This window comes from Frieseomelitta varia, unplaced genomic scaffold (assembly GCF_011392965.1).
Source record: "Frieseomelitta varia isolate USP_RPSP 00005682 unplaced genomic scaffold, Fvar_1.2 scaffold_460, whole genome shotgun sequence".
NCBI lineage: Eukaryota > Metazoa > Arthropoda > Insecta > Hymenoptera > Apidae > Frieseomelitta > Frieseomelitta varia.
The window spans coordinates 227659-249983 of NW_025110213.1; the positions used below are offsets into that span (position 1 = coordinate 227659).

Genomic DNA, 22325 nt, shown 5'->3' on the forward strand with positions numbered 1-22325 from the left:
AGTCAATAGTAACAGAATAATTTTATACAAAAATTCATAAGTTAAAAATAGTTATAAGAATAATTCTTAAAGTACAAAATCATACGAAGTTTCTGACTTCTTCACTTTCTCTTCTTTGAATGAACTGAAACCATAGGTGCTGGAACCGTGTATGTTTCTTGGGAAATTCGATTAATATAGTATAATGCAATCATAGAGAACAGAAAGCACGTTGTCGTTGCTACGCGATGCACCAAGCCTGATGCAATCAAGCTGACTATCAATGAAAAAATAACTGTAATAAAAAAATCATATTGTTATCTTAAGTAGATAATATTTGGTCTTTTAGTATCAATATTGAGTAATATACCTTCAGGAAACAACTTTTGTTGAAATGATTTGCCAAATATTGTTGCCTCCAGGTTTCCTATTGCAGTTAACACACACATAAATAGTATAGATCCAATGTATCCTCCCAATATTGTATAAATTTGTGACGATGCCAGGGGAGCTTTGTATATTTGCATTCCAGAAAATACAAGAACGGTCAAAATTGATGACAATACAAATGATACTCCGCTACTGACAGCTGAAGGACAAGAAAGAAATACTTTATTTCAACTGCTGTTTTTCAAGGAAATTAATTTAAATTGGAAAAACCGGTATCAAAGTGCATATGATCAACTTATCAGTATATATTGTTTTTTTTTAATATCTTATAGGTAATCTTACAGGTAACAAAGCTTTCTATGAATGAGTCGATGATTTACAAATTTATACGTACGCATTTTTAAGAAATATTTTTCTAGTCAAAACCAGTTCGACTCATTGATCAACGTTCGCCACGGTGCTGTGTTGTCACAACGTACAGTTATGCCAACGTACGTCGCATTAATGTCCTCGAGACGAACAAATGAAAATAATTGAAAATCTATGCTATACTATTTGCAGGTATTTTAACTGTAGAATGTTATTGAAAAATTTGTCAAATTTTTAGTTTGAGATTTAAATTTGTAAAATTAAAGATCTGAAAACCATATGAAAAAATTCGTTTTCAAATATAGTGAAATGAATTGCTACTTATTCATTCGTATAGAGAATTTCACTAGGTTCTTAGACCTCACTAAAACTCGCTAGAAGTGCAACCAGAAATTTTATAGTTACATTTAATCCCTAGAACCGACGAGAAATCTCCGTTGCATATTTAACTGTGTTGGTTTATTTTTTAGTTCGTTAAAACGCTTGATCAAATTTTGTATAAGCATGGAAGATGACGGACTGCTTAAATTGAAAGGATAATTTTATTTCTCTGGCTAATCATTGATACGTCATATATTAGATGGATTACTTGGCAAGGAATATGCGTGCGCAGGGATTGAACCGTCGTTATCGATTTTGAACTCGTCACGGAGGTACTCTTTTCGATCGATATTTTAATTAACATTGTTATTCTATTTCTATTTTCCCCTTTTTGCCGTCGAAAAATTTCGCATCTATTTTCAAACCGGAATGAAACACGTTTTTCAGTTTTACGTGCATGTTTTGCCAAAATGGTGTATTGTTCGAAATCATGGAACGTCGAAAAGACGAAAGGCAAACCGAGAAAACAAATCCGACCATAAATTTGCAACAATTCGTTAATTCGTCAGTTCGTTGATTTAAAATTTAATTTACAAGTACGCGTTTCTTGCAAAAATTTACATGCCACGCTGTTGCCTCGTTAAATGGCCAAAACTGCGCCTTGTAAATTGACCACCGCAGTCCCCACCATTTCTTGGAGGTGTTTCGCGGAGCAGAGACCCATCGTCGTTCCTTCTTTCGTTACTTTTATTTTTACGTAAATATATAATACAAGAATGAATGATCATCTTAAATTTACTATCGTAACAAATTAAGTGTATTGAATTTGATACTGAATACTTATTATTTCTTTCTTTCTATTTTCTTTTTAATTTATTTTATATCGACAATAAAATTTCTTTAATTGTTACATATAGTTACAACATACGTTTTGACGAAAGAAATACCCAAGGTCACTGTATTTCGGACTTCCGATGTGACGAATTGAGCGTGTCGAGCGGACGCCTTATGATTCGGATGCGTTTCGATTTTTCTCAAACGATTTTTAGTACACGCGTCCATTGTAGTTAAATATAACTTTTCTTTTTTCGACTCACGATATTTTATAATTACCATATATACATATATTTTGTAATTACCATATAAACATATACATATAAATATATATACATCTTCAGATCGATTTCAAATTTAACCAACGCGTGCAATCGTCGATGGGACGGAACCGTTGTCAGAATGCCTCGGTAACTGGCCGCGTTCGATCACATTTGGCCCTAAGTCGTTTAACGAGGCAGCGGCGCGTACGTCGTCGACGGGAAGCTGATTTGACTCGAGCGGTATGACGTCAGAGGTGGTAGGCCGTGTTCGCGGAGGAAGAGTAGGATTGGCTGTCAGGAGTGATCGGTCCGGCGAAGGAGTAGGAGGCCCCGGGTCGCCATTTTGGGCTGGTTGCGAGAGCTTTCTGTCGTCGCCTTGAGCCGCGAGCTGTGCCGTCCGCCCAGCTGGAGCCGTTCACGCGCGCGCGATATACTCGCCAGAGCTCCCTCAGCCAGAATTCGATCGAACTCGCCGACGAAGACAGGTTGCGCAGGCCGGCGTACTCGCGATCGTTCGAAGATCGGCAGAGGAATCGTGCTCGATCCGACGGGGGACCGACCGGCTTCACCACGCACACGTACCTTCCCGATTCCGACACGTATATACGTGAAACGATGCGCGTGTGAGATCGTCGTTTTCGCCTCTTGCTTCGGTGTGCTCTCCTCGTCCGGGTCCGTTCGAAACGCCAGTTTGTCGAGCGGTGGTGGTGGTGGTGTTCGCGTGTGATCGTCGAGGCTGGAGAACAGTTTTTCTGGCTGTTGGTAAATAGCACGACACAAGAGAACAAGAGAGAAAGAAGTCGAAAGGTGCGTGAGTTTCGAAGAAGAGGAGAAAAAAAAAGGAAGGAAGAAAAAGTTCGAGTGTGACAGAAGCAGCAGGGACAGTATGGCGGGACAGACGATCAACGACAGGCTATTGGCAGCGAGGCACAGCATCGCCGGCCAGGGTCTTGCCAAAGCTGTCTGCAAAGCGACCACCGAGGAGATGATAGGACCAAAAAAGAAGCATCTCGAATGTAAGTTCAATAAGACTCGATATCTTTGAGATATTCTCCGTTGGAAAGTGTTTCTTTTAGATTCACTTAGATGGAATTACCTTTTTTCTAGGTAAGTCGGATTTTAATATTTCTCGCGCTGACGAAGACTGTTGTAATTAACGCGGTAACTGTTGATATCCACGGGGAACTTATCTTCGTTTTTTACCTTGAAATTCTGCTTTTACGATCTGCATACAACTGTATCTGTTCATCGGTCTGACTCACATTGATCGAATTCTGCTTTTGGAGTAGAGCTTTTATTCAATACCTGAACCTGTGGTGTGGACGAACAATTCTTTCTCTGTTTGGCAGAGGATTGTCAAGATATTCCAATTTTCTTTTTTTTTTTAGCTCTGATTATCGCGTCGTCGGTTCAACTTCTTGGCGAAAATATTGTTATATTTTATGTGACAACAAATATCTCATGTTTGATATATCAATTTTCATGGATGGATTGCTTACACACGAGCGAGGCATCTTGAACAAGCACAATTTTAGGTTACAAAACGTTTCGAGCATATCCATTTCGCAGAATCGACCGTTTACGTTCGAAAACCTACATTCCTTGGATTCTGCACGTACATGAAAAAAAATCGTTAACACGTTAGTCCACGTACGCGTAACCTTTTCTTGGATGTTGAAAATTTTCACTGTCTGAAAATCGATGCTTTTGTAGGAAGCAAGGTACTGTGTTTTCTGTATTAATCGTTCGATTAAGTCAGATGTTACTTTGAATCTTTAATCTTTCCAGTGTCTCGAGTTTTTTTCCTAAGCAGAAGTAGCGAGTGACTGGATATTCGGAGGACCTTGTTTCGAGAACATTGGTCCTTATACAAGGATGTATCAGTTAGATGTATTTGTACACAATAGTTGACTAACGTTTGCAAGGCCATTCTTGGACTAGTCGGAAGGCGAATCATGTTTCTACCGGGAATACATGCATTTTTTTTTTTTTTTTCTTACAAGATCAAACGGTTTCTTTAAGGTGCGTGAACCCAAGCCGACGCCTGGGTGTTAACGTTACCGCATTAGTCACGTCTGATGTACATACGAAAAACGAAGTGCCTTTCCTGTATATTTTCTGCCTGTTACACTCATTAACGCGTTACTTTCCATTTCAAGATGTGCGAACGAAAGTGCCCCTTGGCTGACGAGGTCTTCAGACGAGAGAAAAAGAGAGAGGATACTAAACCACAAACATGGAAATTCTTTGCTGAAATTTGGAACATTGGTGCAGCTCGTATTATGCAGTGTCCCAGAAAGCATATATATATATATATATATATATATATATATATATATACTTGATTCCTTCCCGATCGTTGAAATACCAGTACACCACTCTAAAGAAAATCCTGTTAGACATTCTGAAAAAATCTTATCGCGACGTATGGGTACATTGACGTGTATATTACACGCTGCTCGCTGCATTCGCAGATGTGAACGCCTACCAAGAATTGGATATCGAAAAATCGATCCGTTTGTCGGAAAAGGGGAAGAGGCGAAAATGTCAATGGACATCGCAAGTGTTGAATAATTTTCGTCGTTGGATTGAAGGAGCCCACTCATCAGGGCGTGCGTCATCAGAAAATTTTGAACAACCATCAGGATGTCGCGTTTCGTACGCCGATAACACGATCGTTACTTTTTATTGAAAAAACGAGTAACTTGATTTGTTGCTAGACTTCTTTTTTTTCCTCGTGCTGCCACACTCTGTACGTGAGCTGTTGGTATCGATTGTATAGTTCCATTGGCAAAGTGACCTGCCCACCCGTGTACACATCGTCTATTACGATTACTCATTTGACACGCGTAAGTGTTATCGATGATCGTGCAGCTTTGGGTCAGCAGGAATTTAGAAAATTGCCATTCAAATTCTCCTCGACACGACAGGAATTATTAATGAGGAAATTTTCGTTTTTATCTATATACCGCAATAGAAGCTCCTACAGTCTCCGAAATAGAGATATACATATCATGTTCGTATCTTCGAATCGGTTTGAACACATTGAGTGCCACGTGTATCGAATTTGGTATACGGTGAACCTCATTTATAAGTATAATTTATTTATATGTATATATATATATATATATATATATATATATATATATATAAATGAGTTCACCGTATACTAAATTTGATACACGTGGCACTCAACGTATTAATCGATCGTTACATGAAAACCAACATATATATTACATATGTATATGTATATGTATATATCGTTGCAAAATATTGAGTGGAGAATCGATCGAGATTTCTAAGTTGAGTAACGGTGAAAGTCTTTGAACGCTGGATCCTTTACTGATAACAGATGTTTCGTGCGAAAGTAGTTCCCGGGGCCGCTTCCTGCGCGAAGTTGCCGTTACTATATTATCGGTTTACGAATGTTGCCACGAAGTTAAAGCCTATTAGTGACATAACGTTCCTTGAATGTGGCCAGGGGACCGTCTTACGTTCGCACGCCGATCAATGGTATCGGTATGTACAGGGTGTCTCGTAGTTAGTGGCAGGAGGTGACTACGTGAAGAAACGTCAAAAGGAAAGAACAAAGTTTGTTTTCGAGAAAATTTGATTTGAGAAAAAATTGTAGATCAAGTATACTTGAATTTAGTTAATTCTAAACGTGACAGAGGAGAATAATTAACGTAAGGTCGTTCCACGTGCGAAAATAAACGTAAGACTTGGAATAAAATTTCTTTGCAAGACGTCTTGTTCTTGAGGAGATCCAGTTCAAAGATTTATCAATTACAATTGTGTATCAAGGCAATTTTTGAAGAAATGTTGATGTACCAAGGGAACATGTTTGAGCATTTTTTTGAAAAGAACAAATTTTGTTCTAGGCTTTATTTTTGCATGTAGAATATCCTCGAGTGTTGATTATTCACGCTTGTCGACTTAATTAAATTGAAGCATACTCAATAAATTTTCAAACTCGGTTTCCTCGAAAGCAGAGGCTTTAACGAACAAATGTTATTCTTTCTATTCTTTCTTCTCTGTTTTTCACGTAGAAGCACTTCCTGCTTGGTTATACTATCAGTTGAGGGCCACCCTGTATATTCCTTTACAATCTGTACTGTGTTTATGGTACTACTAAACGGCAATACAATAGAATTTAAATTTCAAGCTGAAGTCTTTTTTTTTCTGTCTTGATTGTTGATAAATCGTTCTAATTTTCAGCAACTGTCGACTTTCAGAGTGTACAGTTTTCTCGTGAAGCTGTTTGACACTTGTCCTTACATATTGAAATCTCTTATAATACGTATATACGTGTGCTTGCACAATGCAAATATCCAATAGCATTTGTTGCCAGCCATTTTGGATAATTTGAATATTCGTTGGATTGTAAGATGAAGGATTTGTTTTCTATTCAACTCGTTCTGGACCTTTCAACGCACATAAATTACATCAACACTTTCCCTGCGGGTTGCCTGTACGAAATATGTATCATTTATTAGAACTATCGTTGCGGAGATTTTATAAATAATTGTACAGTTTTATTATTTCAACGCTATAGTAACTGAAACATCAAAACATTCGCTTAGATGATACAGATATTTTTGACGAAATTAATATTAATTTCTGTCTGGAACATGATTGTGTAAGTCCACTTACTTTAATTATCATTTAAATTACAATGATTTACAAGCAGAATAGATATTTCCATTTGTTCATTTATAAAAATATTTTTGTTAATCAATCAGGGTCAAGCACGTATGGCAACAACTCTGTTAAAAGAATTGGGCGAATGTTAACATCGATAATTTTTATGAACATGAAACAATGAGACCAAAAAGAGTGAATCCCATCGCGTGGAAATTTTGGAAGAAACTACGTAAGTTTCAATTGGAAAAAAAAAGTATTTCGTATGAATTAATCTACGTATCTACATATCTAATGTGCATATCTATATTTTTAACTTTGCCAATATAATCGCGACAAGCGTGTTTTGTATTGCAGTGCTGGTAAAATTTTTAAAACGCACGATTTTATATTTGTAATTAACGACGGTACGTATATTCATAAGCAGTCTGTGCGTGTTTGAATATTTTTTGTGAGGTCAGGATAAATTAATTATCTCAGGTTACTATAAAGATTAATAATAATAATAATAAAAAAAGGATTAATCCAGTTCTACAGAGTGGGCCAAAAATCACTTCCTACTGAAATAAATCTATAATTTTTAATTTAATTTAAAATTAATAAAATTAGTTTTTCCTTGTATTTCGATGTTTTATTTAAAAAAGAAGGTGAAAAGAAATTTTTGGTCCATCCTGTATAATTACAAGTAAGCGAAGAAACTTATGCGAATATATTTCGGTATCGGGAGGAGGTGACGTGAACTTTCGTCGAACGTGTTATCGTACGTTACTGATTAGTTACTAGATTAAATGAATTAGCTGTCGACAGGAAAATGAGTAATTTTCTTACTTAGAAAAAAAAAAAAAAAGAGAAAAAGAAATAGGAAACCGCACGAGTTCTTTTCCTTGTGATTATCGATTTCACTGTCGCGCGGGTTGCATCAAGGTTTGTAGATATACGCGTAGGTGCTGTGACCTGATCTGTTCCAATTTAAAAGTTCACCCTCGTCGGAAAGTGTCAGGTCTTTGTACCTTTCGGTCGTAAATCAAATTATTTCCAATTGATTCACTCGGATTTGCAAATTAAAAAAGAAAAAGAAATCGCCCAGTTAATTTCATCTGTCTGACACGATTTTCAATTACCCAGCGAGTTTCGAAATATTTCGTAACAATTGCGTCACGTTTCGTTAAATTAATATTGACCGATTACTCCCTCGTATTTTACAAAATATTTTAACGCTGACTGTTGTTTGCTTTTGTGAAATTCGAAATAAGAACGATAAAAATTTCCACAGGCCTATTTAGTTCGTGTATGTTGCATCGCTGCAAAAATATTTTCGTATATAATAAGTAGAGATTCAATTTATAGGTTATATAGATTTACAGGTTATAAACTCGTAATTTAACTGAAAATTTAACGTATGTCAAGATACGAATATGTATAGAAAGAAATGAATTATTTTCGTAAAAATTTAACAGAAAATTATATATTTTTCAGAATATAGGAGAGATAAAAAATTATAGAACAGAATTCTGCGACAACAGAAGGATATAAAACGATAGTTGATTTAGACAGTATATATAGGTTATCGTGTGCATAGAAAATTTTCTTTTCTTGTTTGTTTTCAAATTTTAAAGCATAGAACATAGGCTTTAAATATTTTAAAGCATAGTAACATTAATGGTTGTTTCATTGTTTTGCGTAGTAGTAAAAATTATAGAACAGAATTTGCGACAGTAAAAGGAACAATATAAAACGTTGATTAAACGGTTGATTTGGATAATATATATTGTGTATGGCAATTTTTTTTGTTTTTTGTGTTTAAGTTTTGAGGCATAGAATTTAAATTAAGACCTTAAATGTTTGAAGGCGTGGTAACGTTAATGGTTGTTTCATTGTTTTGCGTAGTAGCTACCCCCTGATGAGTTGAAAATGTTAACAGTCGTATTTCGTTAGCGGCAAGAGCGCGTTTCCGGTTTAACTGAACGGAACTCGCAGTCTTTCTTCCGGTCTGTTAATTTAGATAGTGAGACGAATTCCTGCCGATGATACCTTCGTCGCGTTTTTTTTGTTACAATATCTCCGCAACCGCCATCTTTTCAACATAACGAAGAAGGAAATTTTCTTTTTGTAGTGTTCATACTCTGTTATTAAATTGCGGACAATCGTACACTTATGAAATTCGAAAGTGTAAAAGTACACAGAACGTACTAAACTATATATACATAAAATATTCTATGTGCTACATTGCATAAGATATTCAACGTGAATTACAGGTTATGATTTAAATCTCTTTTCTTTTTCTTGTCATCTTCGTAAAAATATAGCAGTCTACGTATTATAATTATTCTAATTGATCAGTTATTATTTCAAATTGCAAATTTTTTTCTTGGTCAGTGAAAAATGTACTTCTCTTTTAATTAGTATTTCAAGCCTGTCTATCCAGTGACACTCTAAATTTCTTAATAGCAATTTCTAAATATTTATTATTATTATTATAATTAATAATATAATTATATACTGATAATTTCTTAATAGTAATCTACATTTCTTCCAGTTGGTGCTCCAAGTATGTATATTCAATAACAATCTAAATTTCTTGATAGCAATTGAAAAATGCAGCTAAAATTACATGTTACACGACTCGGGATATGTGAGTCACTTTAACTTTTCTGAATGTTTCTCAATCTTTGAATGCGACGTTATGGTTATTGGACAATTAACATCGACCATGAGGATTTCCATCTATTCATCACGATGAAATTATGTAAGAAAGTTTTCTTAAGAAAAAAAAAAAATATAAACACTGACGTAACAATTAAGATCCCCCTTTCTCTCTAGAAAAATACTAGTTGAGCCTTCACTAATCGACTTTCTTTGGTGGAAAGTGAAATTAGTTATGATCAGGAAGGTAATCGTGCCTGGTAATTCCATTACTGATTCGTTATTATGTAATGTCAATTGCTAAGGGAAAATTTGTTATTTTTAGAAAGGAATTTGTTGTTCGTCTGGAAACACAATGTAACGACCTTTGGATTTTTTTTTCCAATCATTCTCGAGCCACAAACACGATCTATGATGCAGCCTGTACAACCTCTGGAAGAGAAACGTTTATTGGCAATTGTGCAGTTTAGTATATAGACTTTCAATTTTGCTTGTTTGATTCCAATCGTTTCTCTGAGAAGCTTTCGTAAAACAACAAATCAATCGGGAGTAATGTACGTAATTTTATTAAGAAAGCAAAAAAATTATAAATTTTCTCGTCGTTTCTTAAAACTATTTAGAGATGTATCATTTTTGTTTAATATTCAAAATTGATGAAAGAGTTAAGTTAGACTCGGATAAACCTGGATTAACTTTCCATAAATAGAGTCGTTTCAATACATTTGAATGAATAGAAATATCTCCTGTTATATGTACTGTTTAAAAAATTAAGGAATTGAATAGTCAGAATTCGAAGAAATCACCAAACCGAATAATTGAGACCAAGAGACATCTCGTGTCCAGAGGCTGAGTTACTGTTTAAGATTGATGATTGTAAATGACATACAAGGATCAGAAAGACTCGGATCGATCGTAGAACCGAGAAGTTTGTACCCACGTAGTCGACTAAAGTAGACGGTACTTCGCACATGCCCACTAGCAATGCATCCTGGGTAGCTTTCGTTCGAGATTCCGCGTCTATCGATCGGCCATACACTTGATTCGCAGCCGATGACCTAGCGATCTTTCTGATTGCTTGCCCATTCGAAGATCACTTGCCCACCGATGATCACTTGTCGTGCTAAAGATAGCACCATACACTATGAGCTATCGATGAAATTCGTGGCATCAACATGAGATACATGTTTGCTTCTTTTTTTTTTCTTTTTTTCCAATCGATAACTTTAACAATCATATATGATTGCAATGTTTCATTCATGATTAAGATATTTTTGAATTGTTTCATAACGTCTTGGGAGGAAAAAGGAACTTATTTGTACGAAGAATAAAATTCTACTGATTTCGAAGTGTCACCGCCAATTTTAAGGTCCTCTTCAGCTTAACTGGATTGTGATGATGATTCCTTCCTTGATCGTTCACCCAGGATAAATTCATTCATTACAGTCAGTTTATATAATTCCCTTGGATCAGTATGCAAACGCGCAGAGTATGAAGAATACCTGTGATAATCTATTCTGAGACGCGTTGAATTGTGTAATTTATCCGCAAGTGTAATTGCATGCGGGCATTGTACCTGCGATGAGTCGTCTTGAAGATGTTTCCACTATCGATGCGGCGTTCCCTCTGTCTCTTTTCGCACGGTTCTGTTTCTTCTCAGACAATGATCGTCGTCCTTCGGACTGTTCCATTTCGAATTCCTACAATTAGTCGATTAGATGCTTACATTGAATTGCACGATCGCTATTGCTTTTTGTGCAATCCCTGCGCTGTGATTGTTTGAAATGTCCAGGTGGATTATTCTTTCATGGAATTGTCTTTTGTCAAAAATAATTCAGATTCAGATTGTCATTCTAATCATGTTGTATTATAATATTTGTTGGTATTTCTAGAAACGAGATTGTACTGTTCCTTCTAATTGCACAAAATCAAGATGACAAATGGAAAGGATTATTTTAGTTATCCTCAAAGTTAATAAGATAAATCAAAATATCGTTGATTATTAATTGTACTACGACATATATTAAATGTTTAAAAGATTTATAATGGTAATATCGAAACTTTGTTATTGTGAATAATTCATACGCACATATTATTTTGTTGGGTGAATTTAAATTTGGAAAAAAAAGCGAGATGAAAGTTGCTAGAATATTCAGAGAAGGTTAGACTTTCTATTCCACTCAGATGGTCTAATTTATGGATCTAAATTTATTTAACGTATAAATTATCATAAATGAAAACTTTTAGGTGAAGAAACTGTGGCAGCTGCATTCAAAGAATGACCGAGTTCTAAGTCTGATAATTCTTACAAATTTGGAATAATCGGACCAAGTAATCGTTGAGAGAGCGCATTACATTGCGTAGAAAATATACTTTGATTTCTGAAGAAATCGCAAAACATATATTCTCGCGTGAGTGTTGGCCGATACGTAAGGATTCGTTTTCAAATTTTAACCACTTTGCTCGGATTTTACACTGCAGAGTTAATGAAATTTCAAAGTGTCCAATTTTGCACGGACGGCAGCCAGTAGTTTGTGAGCCAAATTGTTCCAAATTAGCATTGCAAGATATCACTGACTGGTGATATCAAACGCGTCAGCTGGAGCCAATAGGAAAAGCTTGGAACACGGAATGCGTGAACAGATTGCAGTGTTGCAAGGACCAGAGGTAATCAGATGTGTGCGTTCGTGTTTTGCAACACGTACATAGGTCCGTTCTTTTTGATAATCCACGCTTGTTGCAGCTATCGTCTTACCAAAACACGTTATCAGTGACGCCCCCTGTCCGAGTCTGGCCTCGGGAGAGAAACATCTCAGCGTGCACACACCCCTTCAACTTTTAGATAATTCCGATAGCGCGAGATTGCGTTCATTCGCCACATTCAACGACCTATCTCTTGTTGTTCTCGCAACTGTCCGATTCATCGGGTTTCGCCTCGTTCTGACGGCTGCAGCAAGCACGTTGCCCGTATTCTCTCAGCGTGTACTATGCTTCTCGTTGCTTATTTATAACGTCAGTTCGAAAACAAGAGGAGCAATCGGCCGCCTTTATCGATTTTTACTCAAGGCTGTGTTTACGCGGCAAACTTTTCTTTTTGCGGAATTGAAAGACGCTCGTTAGCAAACGCTATTTCGGTAAACTGTACTGTATCAGGGGAATACGTAGCAATTTATTTATTATTTTATCTTGGTCTTTTTTCAGTAACGATCTCTTTCGGACGATCTGTAGAATTTTGTAAGAACTGCGATGAAAATAATGTTCAATGATCGAAAGAGAGGAATCGAACATTTCAGCTAGCGTTTCAACGTTGTCCCATTGAAAGGAAGAACCTGTTTTTATTATGGAATTTCCAATGTTTCGCCTCGATATCATAATATCCAACTGACACTTGAACGGTTCAGAAACTACATATCAAGTAATATAAATCAAAAACCTGGAAAAAGTGTTACGCACACTATTTTCTGAACGTATCTTTACTAATGAACTTACAGTGATAAAATTACTTACACACAAAAATTGGTAAAAATTTTCTACTTCTTTCTTTCTTTTCAAACTATTCAGTTTGACCGAAGGAAAAATTCGAAAGAATTTTGTGAATTCCACTCTGTTTTCTTTTGCACATTAGTTGGTACAAGTAGCTTTTTTTTCTGGCCTGAAAGGAGCAGATAAACAGTCGTGAAACTTGACACTGCAAGTAGGTGAAGGCCAGTTATCGGTAGTGGTGTCACTTCGAATGCAAGACTTCTCGTTTCCTACTTGCCTTGTTCTTGTTGATTTTTGCTAAATCGATGGAGTAAAAAAATCTGCAACTATTTCTCTGTACGCTGATTTTTCTTTTAGATACTTGTCCAATTCGAAGATCCCTAACTACCAATTTGGCCACGATGAAGAGGCAATTAGGCGTTAGGATCACTAGCCAGAGCCGTCAGCTGCTGTTGTTACAACACTGACAAAGTACAAACGTCATACTGCGTGGTTTCTGCCTTTTATAAATAGTAAGAACACACACCGCTCAATGAACACGCTACTTCTGGATCCGTATTCAAGAGAACATTATTAGAAGAGGTGGAGGCGTGACAAGGTCGAGCACTTGCCGAGACGTCTCGCTGTTTTGGCAACAGTCGTGCGACGCGCTTTCATCGCGAAGAGCAAAAACAAAGAATTTCACACGGAAACTCCACGACTTGCCGTGCCCTCTGCACTTTCCGCTTACGTAAAACAATGATAAAAGTTGTGCAAGACGCTCCGACGAAGACCTTCTGCAACGGCGAAGAAAGGAGAAAAGGTGATCGAGGCGGAAGATATTGAAGGGGAAGGAACGCACATGGCGTGCCCGATATTCTTAGAACTCGGTTGCGAAACCACTTGGCAATCTGTAGCCCTTTGTCGGCCATTATACTTTTCTCATTGCCTTCTACCGATTCGAAACCATCGTGAAACATGCTCGGCTCTTGCCGACGCGCGAAGCGCAGAGTTTTAATTTTAGATCGCTTTGTTTCCGAGAGCAGGTGCTATCTCGGAACCGTCTCCGTCTTCTGGGAAAGGTATTTCAGTTCGGGGAGAGACGTTAGATCGTCCCCGTGCCACGTTTGGAGAATGAATGGGACGAAGAAAAACGCGGCTGGAAATCGTGAATCATTCGCGGAAAAGCAGAGTCGTTCTACGCTCTGTTTCGCAGAATGTTTTTCTTTACGCACATTGTTGATGCAACAATGGTCTTTCTTTATTCGGCAGTCATTTTCACCGACATGAGATCTTTTTTTCCATCCGCTGTAATGGAAAGCAACGGTTCGATCAATTACACAGTTTGCTGGAATGTGAAGGAAGTGATTGAGTCGAGATAATAGATATATAGTTTTTTATGGTCTCGTCGAAAGCGGCTTGAAAGAGGCAGTGGTTAATCTTAAGTCAATCTTGGTCTTTTAATTGCTGCTGTTTTCCAGAGCAGTAAAAAAGTTTACGAGTGGCCGTTTTCTTATTCTTTTTTTTTTATCACACCATCTTCTCTGCTCTGTACAACACACATTATTAAAAGTACATGTATACTTTTCTTCCAACATGAAAGACTATTCGCTGGGACTTTGTATGAAGCAAAGAATTTTTTATCTGATCTTTTTTTTCTGTCTTTGCGGCAATGTATTACAGTAATTTATTATACAGGGTGTTCTAGTAATCTTGTTGTACCTGATGTCTTTATTATTTAATCTCTTGTTAAAAGAATTAGTCAGTATTAGTCCAAGTATACTCGACAAACTTTCAAGTCTGATCTCTTTAAAAAAAAAGAGGAGGAAGTAATTTTTCTATTGGGGAAGTAAATGAAATTCTTGACTGATCGGTTCATTGTTCTCTGTTTCAGACTTGGTGCGGTGCACGAACGAACCGAACGTGTCGATACCTCAGCTGGCGAATCTTCTGATAGAACGATCGCAGAACACGAACTGGACGGTTGTTTTCAAAGCTCTGATCACGGTGCACCATATGCTTTGTTACGGCAATGAGGTAAAGACCACGAGGTCCCTCATTTATCTGCAATGCAGAATAGGATCCACGAGTACCGCGAATGGTTCTCTCTGATAAAGTGACTTTTTAAGGGCAAACAGACGAGCTTTCTTTCCCCTTGCCTCTCGATGAATGCCAATTTAGGGATAATAGGGTAACGAAACATCTCTTGTGAAACATCAATTACAAAGTAAAACTTGTACATTCTCCTTAATTGGTTTTCAATTAAGCGATGAATATAATACAAATTTCCTCTCGTTTATTGCATTTTAAAAGTTCACTGAATTCATTGGCCAATCGAATAAGTTGTTCAAAGTCAATAGTTCTCATAATTTTGTAATTACTTTTACACGCAAGTTTGCGGAGATTCGTCAGCAGGAAAATGATCCAGGATAGTAGTATTATTTGCAAAATTACGAAGAGCGGTCCGGTAGCGAGCCGCAGAGAATGTACGGTGTATTATTTACATCGAGAGGTTGTCTAACTCATTTTGGCGCAGTAATGAGTTGAGGGGAAGTGTCGTCGCCCTTGCCAATCGCCTGTGCGTGAATGTACAACACCGGGATCGAATAGCACGAGTCCGTGACCAGAGTCTAACATTTACGGTTTGCACATGCAATTCAATAGAGAACAGCAACTGTAACATAGTCATAGTCCTTTGGACAGAGCCATAACGGCGACAATAATGCCAGTAATTCGAGTAACGGACTTTTTTCTCTCTCTTTTGTTTTAGAATATTGCGTACGTTGCTCGGTTTATAACTCGTGATAAAGATCTCGAATGGAAGATACTCTCTGACAAATTCCGATAATTCAAATGTTTATTTCTTGGATATTATATATACAGATGAAGTGAAATTGATTGGGCACTAATTTATATTGTTAAACTAATTTACACTATTTGAGATATTTATGAACAAAGTGTGTAGAGGAAAGGTGATTCCTGGAGAATCTAATCTAAGAGTGCAATGACCTTTCTCTGTTGCAGAGGTTTACACAGTATCTGGCGTCGAGTAACAGCACGTTTCAACTCAGTAATTTTCTCGATAAAAGCGGTGTTCAAGGTGATCACATTGTTTAAAAGAATCTTCTTGCATTAACTTCTGTCGAGTGGTTCAATTAGATGCTCGATTCCGTTCGCCTCCCTGTCAATGTTCATTGCTCCGTGTTCTTCTTTTCATCTTTCCAATGATCTTAATTAAATTCGAATGCCTTGTTCCTGGAGCTCGGGCACATTGTGGAAATCAAATTAAGGGACAACGATATAAACAGAGATGATATTAAAGAATCAGTGAAACGGAAGAACTAGTATACATTTGAAAAAATTGTGAAATTATGAGATAGATATGTTTGGAATAAGAATCAAAGTTATTCTTTATTTATGTCGTAAGTAATTTGAATTAATTTGATAAACCAGACTCGCGTGGACTGTGATTTAATTGAACCATTATCGAGGCAGCATGAAGTTGTCTTTGTTGTTGCTTTTGTTTGTTAACCAATCTATTAACAACTTCGCCGAGAAGTAAAACTGAGTCTACATGTAAATGGTAGCACGCACGCGAGCACATTTCTTTTTTCCCACACAATAGCTCAATAGCGCCATAAATTTCGTTGCTCCGACACGTTAATTGCAAATATTGTATTTCAAAGTACGACGAGAGCCGTGTCGTTTGACTGCTGTTAGAAAGAGGATTGAAATTACGAGAATTTGCAGTTAAAGTGTGAAAACTGAAGTTACTAACTTAAGTCAAATTGTCGAATTGAACAGTCGCGTTACATATAAGCAAATGTCTCCAAGAATGCCACTCTGTCTCTAGTCTGGAATCAGAAATTTAATAACAAGTTCTTCTCAGCCAACTAACTAGGAACGTAACTTCCTAGCGTTATGCAGCTGTGTATGTGTATCTTTGGCCTCTCTCTCTCTATGATTTACTAACCTGGAACTAATTTTCTCTCTATTTGGCCACAGCAGGAGCACGCATTGGTGAGTTAACATCTAATTAATTTTCTCTTCGCCCTGTGAATGTTCTCTCCCTATTAATCTCTGAACGTTAACTCCACGTTTTTATTTAACTTAGCTTTGGAATAATCAGTCGGATGTGAAACTGGGATTGTTGAACAGAAACGGAAAAACATTATGTATTTTACATGATTATTATTATTTGAAAAGTTACGATGGCAATTGTTGATGATGAAGTGTCGCACAATGAATTCCACAGGGAAATCAACGTTCTACTTATAATTTCTGGTACTAATTAAATTGCCACCGTCACTGGTCTCCCCTGAAACATGTAATGTTCAGATGTCGTGTTCAAGAAGTCAAGATGAATTTGCGTGTCATGCACACTTTTCACTCTCCAGACTGTGAAAGCGTTGTTAAAATCGAATAATCCTGACAATGCTGCCTGTGCCTGCTTGCACATGCACGCACGCAGATCTTTGCACTTGCACAGTTTCAATTTTCAATTCATCTTGTCTCCTCTGGGGTGGGGAGGGGGGAGATACTGAATATTTATTTGTCCCATCGACCACGAACCCTGTGAAGTTTCTTTGGATTCCTGCAAGCTTCCTCTTAAATTGATTCTTCTCTGTCATTAGGCTACGACATGTCACCATTCATCAGGAGATACGCAAAGTATCTCAACGAGAAGGCACTCTCCTACAGGACCGTGGCGTTCGACTTTTGCAAGGTGAAAAGGGGGTAAGCGATTGATTTTGATTAATCTGGAGAAAGAAGGAGATAGTGTATATCTTCTCTCGTTCTAATTTTGTGATTGTGTCATTTAGGAAAGACGATCGTACACTGCGAACAATGAACGCGGAGAAACTGCTGAAAACTTTGCCAGTTCTACAGTCGCAATTGGACGCGCTGTTGGAGTTCGATTGCACCGCCAACGATCTGACCAACGGCGTCATAAACATGGCTTTCATGCTCCTCTTTCGAGATTTGATTAGACTGTTCGCCTGTTACAACGACGGCATTATTAATTTGCTAGGTAGTCTGTCTGTCTATCGCTTGGCATCTATTTGTCATCCTAAAAAAGATGTATTTCATCGTTACTTCTCTCTTGTATTTTAGAGAAATATTTTGATATGAATAAGAAGCAGTGTCGCGAGGCTCTGGATCTGTACAAAAAGTTTCTCATACGAATGGATCGGGTGGGTGAATTCTTGAAAGTTGCCGAGGTGAGTTGAATTTTTCACAATATACAAATTATGTAAATTATGTAAATTATGTAAATTCTGGCAGATTCTCTGTGATGATTAATTTCTGTTATTTCGTTTTAGAATGTTGGCATTGATAAAGGAGACATACCTGATCTGACAAAGGTGAGAAATATATCCTAGTTGGATTCAAAACGTAATACGACATAGTCTTGAGTTCTATAGAAAAATATATCTAGGTGAAATATTGAAAATGGACATTTCTTAGGCCCCTAGTAGCTTACTGGACGCGTTAGAGCAACATCTTGCATCCCTGGAAGGAAAGAAAGGATCAGCAGCAAACACACCGACGCAGTCTGCAAGGTGTGTTAATTATAATTTGTACAAACATCTAAAACTTAAGTTAACATTCAGAAGTAGGATTAAATTTACTAATTTGAAGGAATATTTTGCGATTCGTCTGTTGTTAAAAGGTAAAACATGAAACGCATATACAATACATATAAAGCTGCGAATAAGGTATTTTCTTTACTTGGAAAAGAATACTTTTTCTATAGAATATTATCATGATTCAAAGAGCATAATGTCGCATATTTAGGCATCGAATCCCATCAGACTTTTTCCTTTGTTACTATTCTATTGCAAATTCAACGACATACAAAGATACAAATCCCATTTATCATCCAATCGTTAATCAAACTACTCTCCTCGCAAAATGTTTTGTAAATTGTTGGGTAAAAGGTAATGTTGGCGTTTCTTTTCTACTGCTTGAGATCGTGTTGTGCTTCTTTCTTTCGTTGAGGAGTTTCTTCATTTCTTTCCTTTATTTCCCTCCTTCCTTATTATTTTTCGTTCCGCAGGCTATAGTGTCAAACTATGTTTGGTATCGAATCAGTTTGTTGTCGCTTCTTATGATTTCTAGAAATTTTATTCTATATCTTCTGCAGAAACTTCACTTAGCTTTACTACCCAACAGATTACGTTTTATCGCAAATTATTTTCTTTTTTTTTTTTTTTTAATATTTTATCACTGGTTATTGCATGACTATCTATGTTTCGGTTGATTCACCTTCTGGTGATATACACACATATACAGCAGAAGTATTTAATAGAACATCTGGAATATCTCGTTCACAATTTCAGAATTAAAATACATTTCCAAGATAAATGATCACATTGTTTGTTAAAGTTTCTATTCTGACTAATTGATCGTAAATAGACCACTATGTTTCTTGTACACAATGAGCTATCGAAGCTCGTACAATCAATAACAACTTTAACAATTAACATATCTCTATCTCCAATTGACATATTCTTCAAAAAAACTGTCGAGATCAATTTAGAGTGTAAAATTAGAAGCTAGGTGATATTTTCTTGCACATGTTTGGTCTGTACATAAACGGTGCGTATCGTAGCAAGTAGCAAGCGAGAAAGTGTGTGTGTTTCTTTCTTGTGTTCTTTTTTTCTTTTTATTTTATTTACACTGTAAAACACATTAGGTAGTATTACTCAACTTAATTGCTTGTGTGAGTCCATCGGGAAACGTACATACGTAGTGAGAGATACTTTTACACTGTCTAAAAGAACAAATACGGAAATATTCGTGGAAAAAGAAAAAAAAAAAAAGAGAAAGTGCTAGCATGCACAATGATCACATATTACTTACTGAGTGTATCTGTATGTACGTTTGGGTGAAAGAGCACTGAGTAGCTGAATTTTTTACACATCGTTATTATCTTTATACGTACTACACTGTTTCTTTTTGTTTTTCTTTGTCTTCTCCTTTGTTTTCAATGATCAACGCTCCTTTTCGCTCCTTTTTCGCTCCTACTATACCGCCACACTTGTCTTCTCTGCTGAAAATGGCTTCTCCTCCGTCTTTCCTCCTTTGTGAATCCACGTTGTCCACCTATCCATCTTACACGTATCCATCGCCCAATCATTACCCGAGCAGCAATAGAACGAATGTAAAGTCGGGAGTGTCCGCCCTGTCTTCCACCAGTACTGCGTTTGGAACAGCAGCCAGTAATAACCGCCTCGACCACGCCGGAAATGGACACATCGACGAAGCACTGCGGCAGCAAGCCCTCGCGGAAGAGGAGGCTGCTATGAATCAGTACAAGGTACCAAAAGGTTGTCGGTTTGAAGGACCACCGGTGAAAAGTATGACGAGTCAACTTGTATTTTACAGAACAATATACAAGTCAGATAAAAGTCAAGAAACTTATCATACTTCTCTCCCGGTGGTTCTCACATTTATTTTTAGTAAGATTTATGAGAATCTGAACTTTCAATACAAATTGCCTACAGTTCTGTTTGTTCGTTTATTACAAAAGCCTGTGCTGCTTCTCCACGACTCATCACTTTTCTCTATTTTAGGCGAAAGTGCAATCACCGTCGGGCGGACCAAGTACGAATCCATTCCTCAGTTCGCCGACGAACAATGCCAATCAGCCGATAGTTGATCTGTTCAGCGCGCCATCAACGACAACGACCGCCGATAATCAAGTAATTAGAAAATTGCAGCATTTATAACAGCTCGCTCGTTTTCACAATAATTACATTCCGTTGTTTCCAGCCGCAAAAAGCGTCGGATGACCTGCTCCAATTAGCGGGCAATCCTTTCGCGGACATGTTCGGAGCGCCGCAGCCTGCAGCTGCGCCGGCTACGCAAACGCAGAACAATATGTGGATGACTAACGGTAACGGTAAATACGAGTATTTCATTTTATGTTGTTTACTTATTTAATTTTCCTTTCGCCGAACTTCGTTTTGGACTCTGCTGGCTACTAACTTCGAGGAACGCAGGATCATTGTTTGAAAGTAAAATTTTGAGAGTACATGAATTTTGTGCTGTTCGCTTGGATCGCAACACACAGATTTGTAACGTGTAAATTGTTAAAGAGAGGGTCGTCAATTTTAAAGTGCTCCGAAACGAAATTTAATCTTTCGTTTTTCTTTCTTTTCTTTTTTTGTTGTTGTTTTTTTTTTCTTTTTTTCGCTATCGTTGCACATTTTCATTTGATTTTTATACGATTGTTACATCGTTAAACCGTGCTCTTTCTGTTACTTCATCGATCTGTTTTTATTTTTTTCGTTTGTAGGTTTCGCCGCAGTGCCCCCAGCAAATAATAACTTTGTTACAGATAACAGTTTCTCCTCCGTGTTCGGTAATCAAGACTCGAAATCTGGTGAGTACTTGGTCCGATCTCTCTCACTGTTTCACGAGATACAGATTTCTTTTACTCTCTCACTCTTGTCAAATTAAATGCACCGTATCTTTTCTTTCTTTCTTTCTTTCTTTCTTTCTTTCTTTCTTTCTTTCTTTCTTTCTTTCTTTCTTTTTGTTTCTTCTCTCTCTCTTCACATTCACACCATGTACGTGTATATATTCATTTTGGTGAAAGATTTCTTGCTTCAGATTTTGTATCATACTTCTGCATCTTAAATAGTTAGATTCATTGATATCACTTGTGCAAGCTAATCCTAAAAAACAAAAAGGGAAGAAAGAGATATTGTAGTAATGTGCCCAAAATACAGTTTGATTAAATTGAATTTCTTTTTGGATACAGAAAATAGTTTCTTCATCTCAAATGAAGTTTTCCAAACCTCTCAAGTATCATAATATCATGTGATAAGAGGCATTGTTACTTTAGAAAAGTATAATGATTATGAGAGAAGAATGTAATAAATTGTATTTTCTATCTTTTTTTACGAGGAAGCAGTTGTAAAATTCATTATGTTGCTGTATTGAATAAGAATTGTATTTTTAATCAGCTTTGACGCTCTTAAACAAAATGTTACTTGTCTCGGTAACAATACTTTTGCCTAAAAACAAAACTTCTTTCGTTACACGATGACAAAATATTAAAAATATTGAAATATAAGAAGATCGCCTAAAACATGCTTGTCGTCTCTCCCTCTCTTGTGACGTTCATACAGTGATTGATGATCATGCTTCTTGTTACAAGTCCACGCAGACTACACGACGTAACAATAAAGTTTAACAACGATAAAAATCTCTCAACGGGCTCTCACCTGAGAAATGAATGAAATATCAGAGCATGAATGAAATATCTGCTCGTCGGTTCGGTTACCTTTAGTAACTTTATTGTCAGGCGCGTGTACGCTCGACCTTGTATAGCATCATCCTCGACGAGGCGTGCACGTGATAGAACAAGCCACGGCGACTAACACATAAAAAAAAAAAAAAAAAAGGAAAAAA

General features: G+C 37.0%; 2 protein-coding genes and 1 long non-coding RNA gene across 11 annotated transcripts in view; 2 read left to right on the forward strand and 1 right to left on the reverse strand.

Annotated features, from left to right (window-relative positions):
- Window positions 1-6: 6 nt before the first annotated feature.
- LOC122532612 (protein KRTCAP2 homolog) lies at window positions 7-897 on the reverse strand. The gene is made up of 3 exons (XM_043661523.1): window positions 764-897; window positions 350-568; window positions 7-274 (listed from the first exon to the last, which is right to left on the reverse strand). Exons 1-3 carry the CDS (start codon window positions 765-767, stop codon window positions 102-104), a joined length of 396 nt encoding a protein of 131 aa, XP_043517458.1. The 5' UTR covers window positions 768-897; the 3' UTR covers window positions 7-101.
- A 1358-nt stretch (window positions 898-2255) lies between these two features.
- The window catches only part of LOC122532609 (phosphatidylinositol-binding clathrin assembly protein LAP), a 21915-nt gene continuing 1845 nt past the window's right edge, over window positions 2256-22325 (forward strand). The window contains exons 1-14 of one of the 9 annotated variants that reach the window (XM_043661512.1): window positions 2259-2656; window positions 2687-3172; window positions 14794-14936; window positions 15924-15999; window positions 16905-16919; window positions 17534-17636; window positions 17723-17931; window positions 18015-18121; window positions 18224-18265; window positions 18369-18463; window positions 20055-20223; window positions 20480-20608; window positions 20679-20808; window positions 21205-21291. In XM_043661512.1, the coding sequence (XP_043517447.1) occupies window positions 3043-3172; window positions 14794-14936; window positions 15924-15999; window positions 16905-16919; window positions 17534-17636; window positions 17723-17931; window positions 18015-18121; window positions 18224-18265; window positions 18369-18463; window positions 20055-20223; window positions 20480-20608; window positions 20679-20808; window positions 21205-21291 (1435 nt within the window). In that variant the 5' untranslated portion in view covers window positions 2259-2656; window positions 2687-3042. Of the gene's footprint in view, window positions 3173-13561; window positions 13723-14793; window positions 14937-15923; window positions 16000-16904; window positions 16920-17533; window positions 17637-17722; window positions 17932-18014; window positions 18122-18223; window positions 18266-18368; window positions 18464-20054; window positions 20224-20479; window positions 20609-20678; window positions 20809-21204; window positions 21292-22325 lie in introns of those variants that run through there. The other 8 variants (XM_043661518.1, XM_043661514.1, XM_043661519.1 and 5 more) reach the window with 8 other exon arrangements.
- LOC122532613 lies at window positions 3196-7269 on the forward strand. Its single transcript, XR_006307546.1, has 3 exons — window positions 3196-3877; window positions 3945-6795; window positions 6899-7269. It is a non-coding gene; the product is annotated as an uncharacterized LOC122532613 (long non-coding RNA).

Excerpts from the sequence above, each read along its gene's own strand:
- LOC122532612 (XM_043661523.1), bottom strand. Across the intron at positions 275-349 it reads ACAAAAGTTGTTTCCTGAAG|TTATTTTTTCATTGATAGTC; the intron begins GTATATTACTCA and ends TTTTTATTACAG.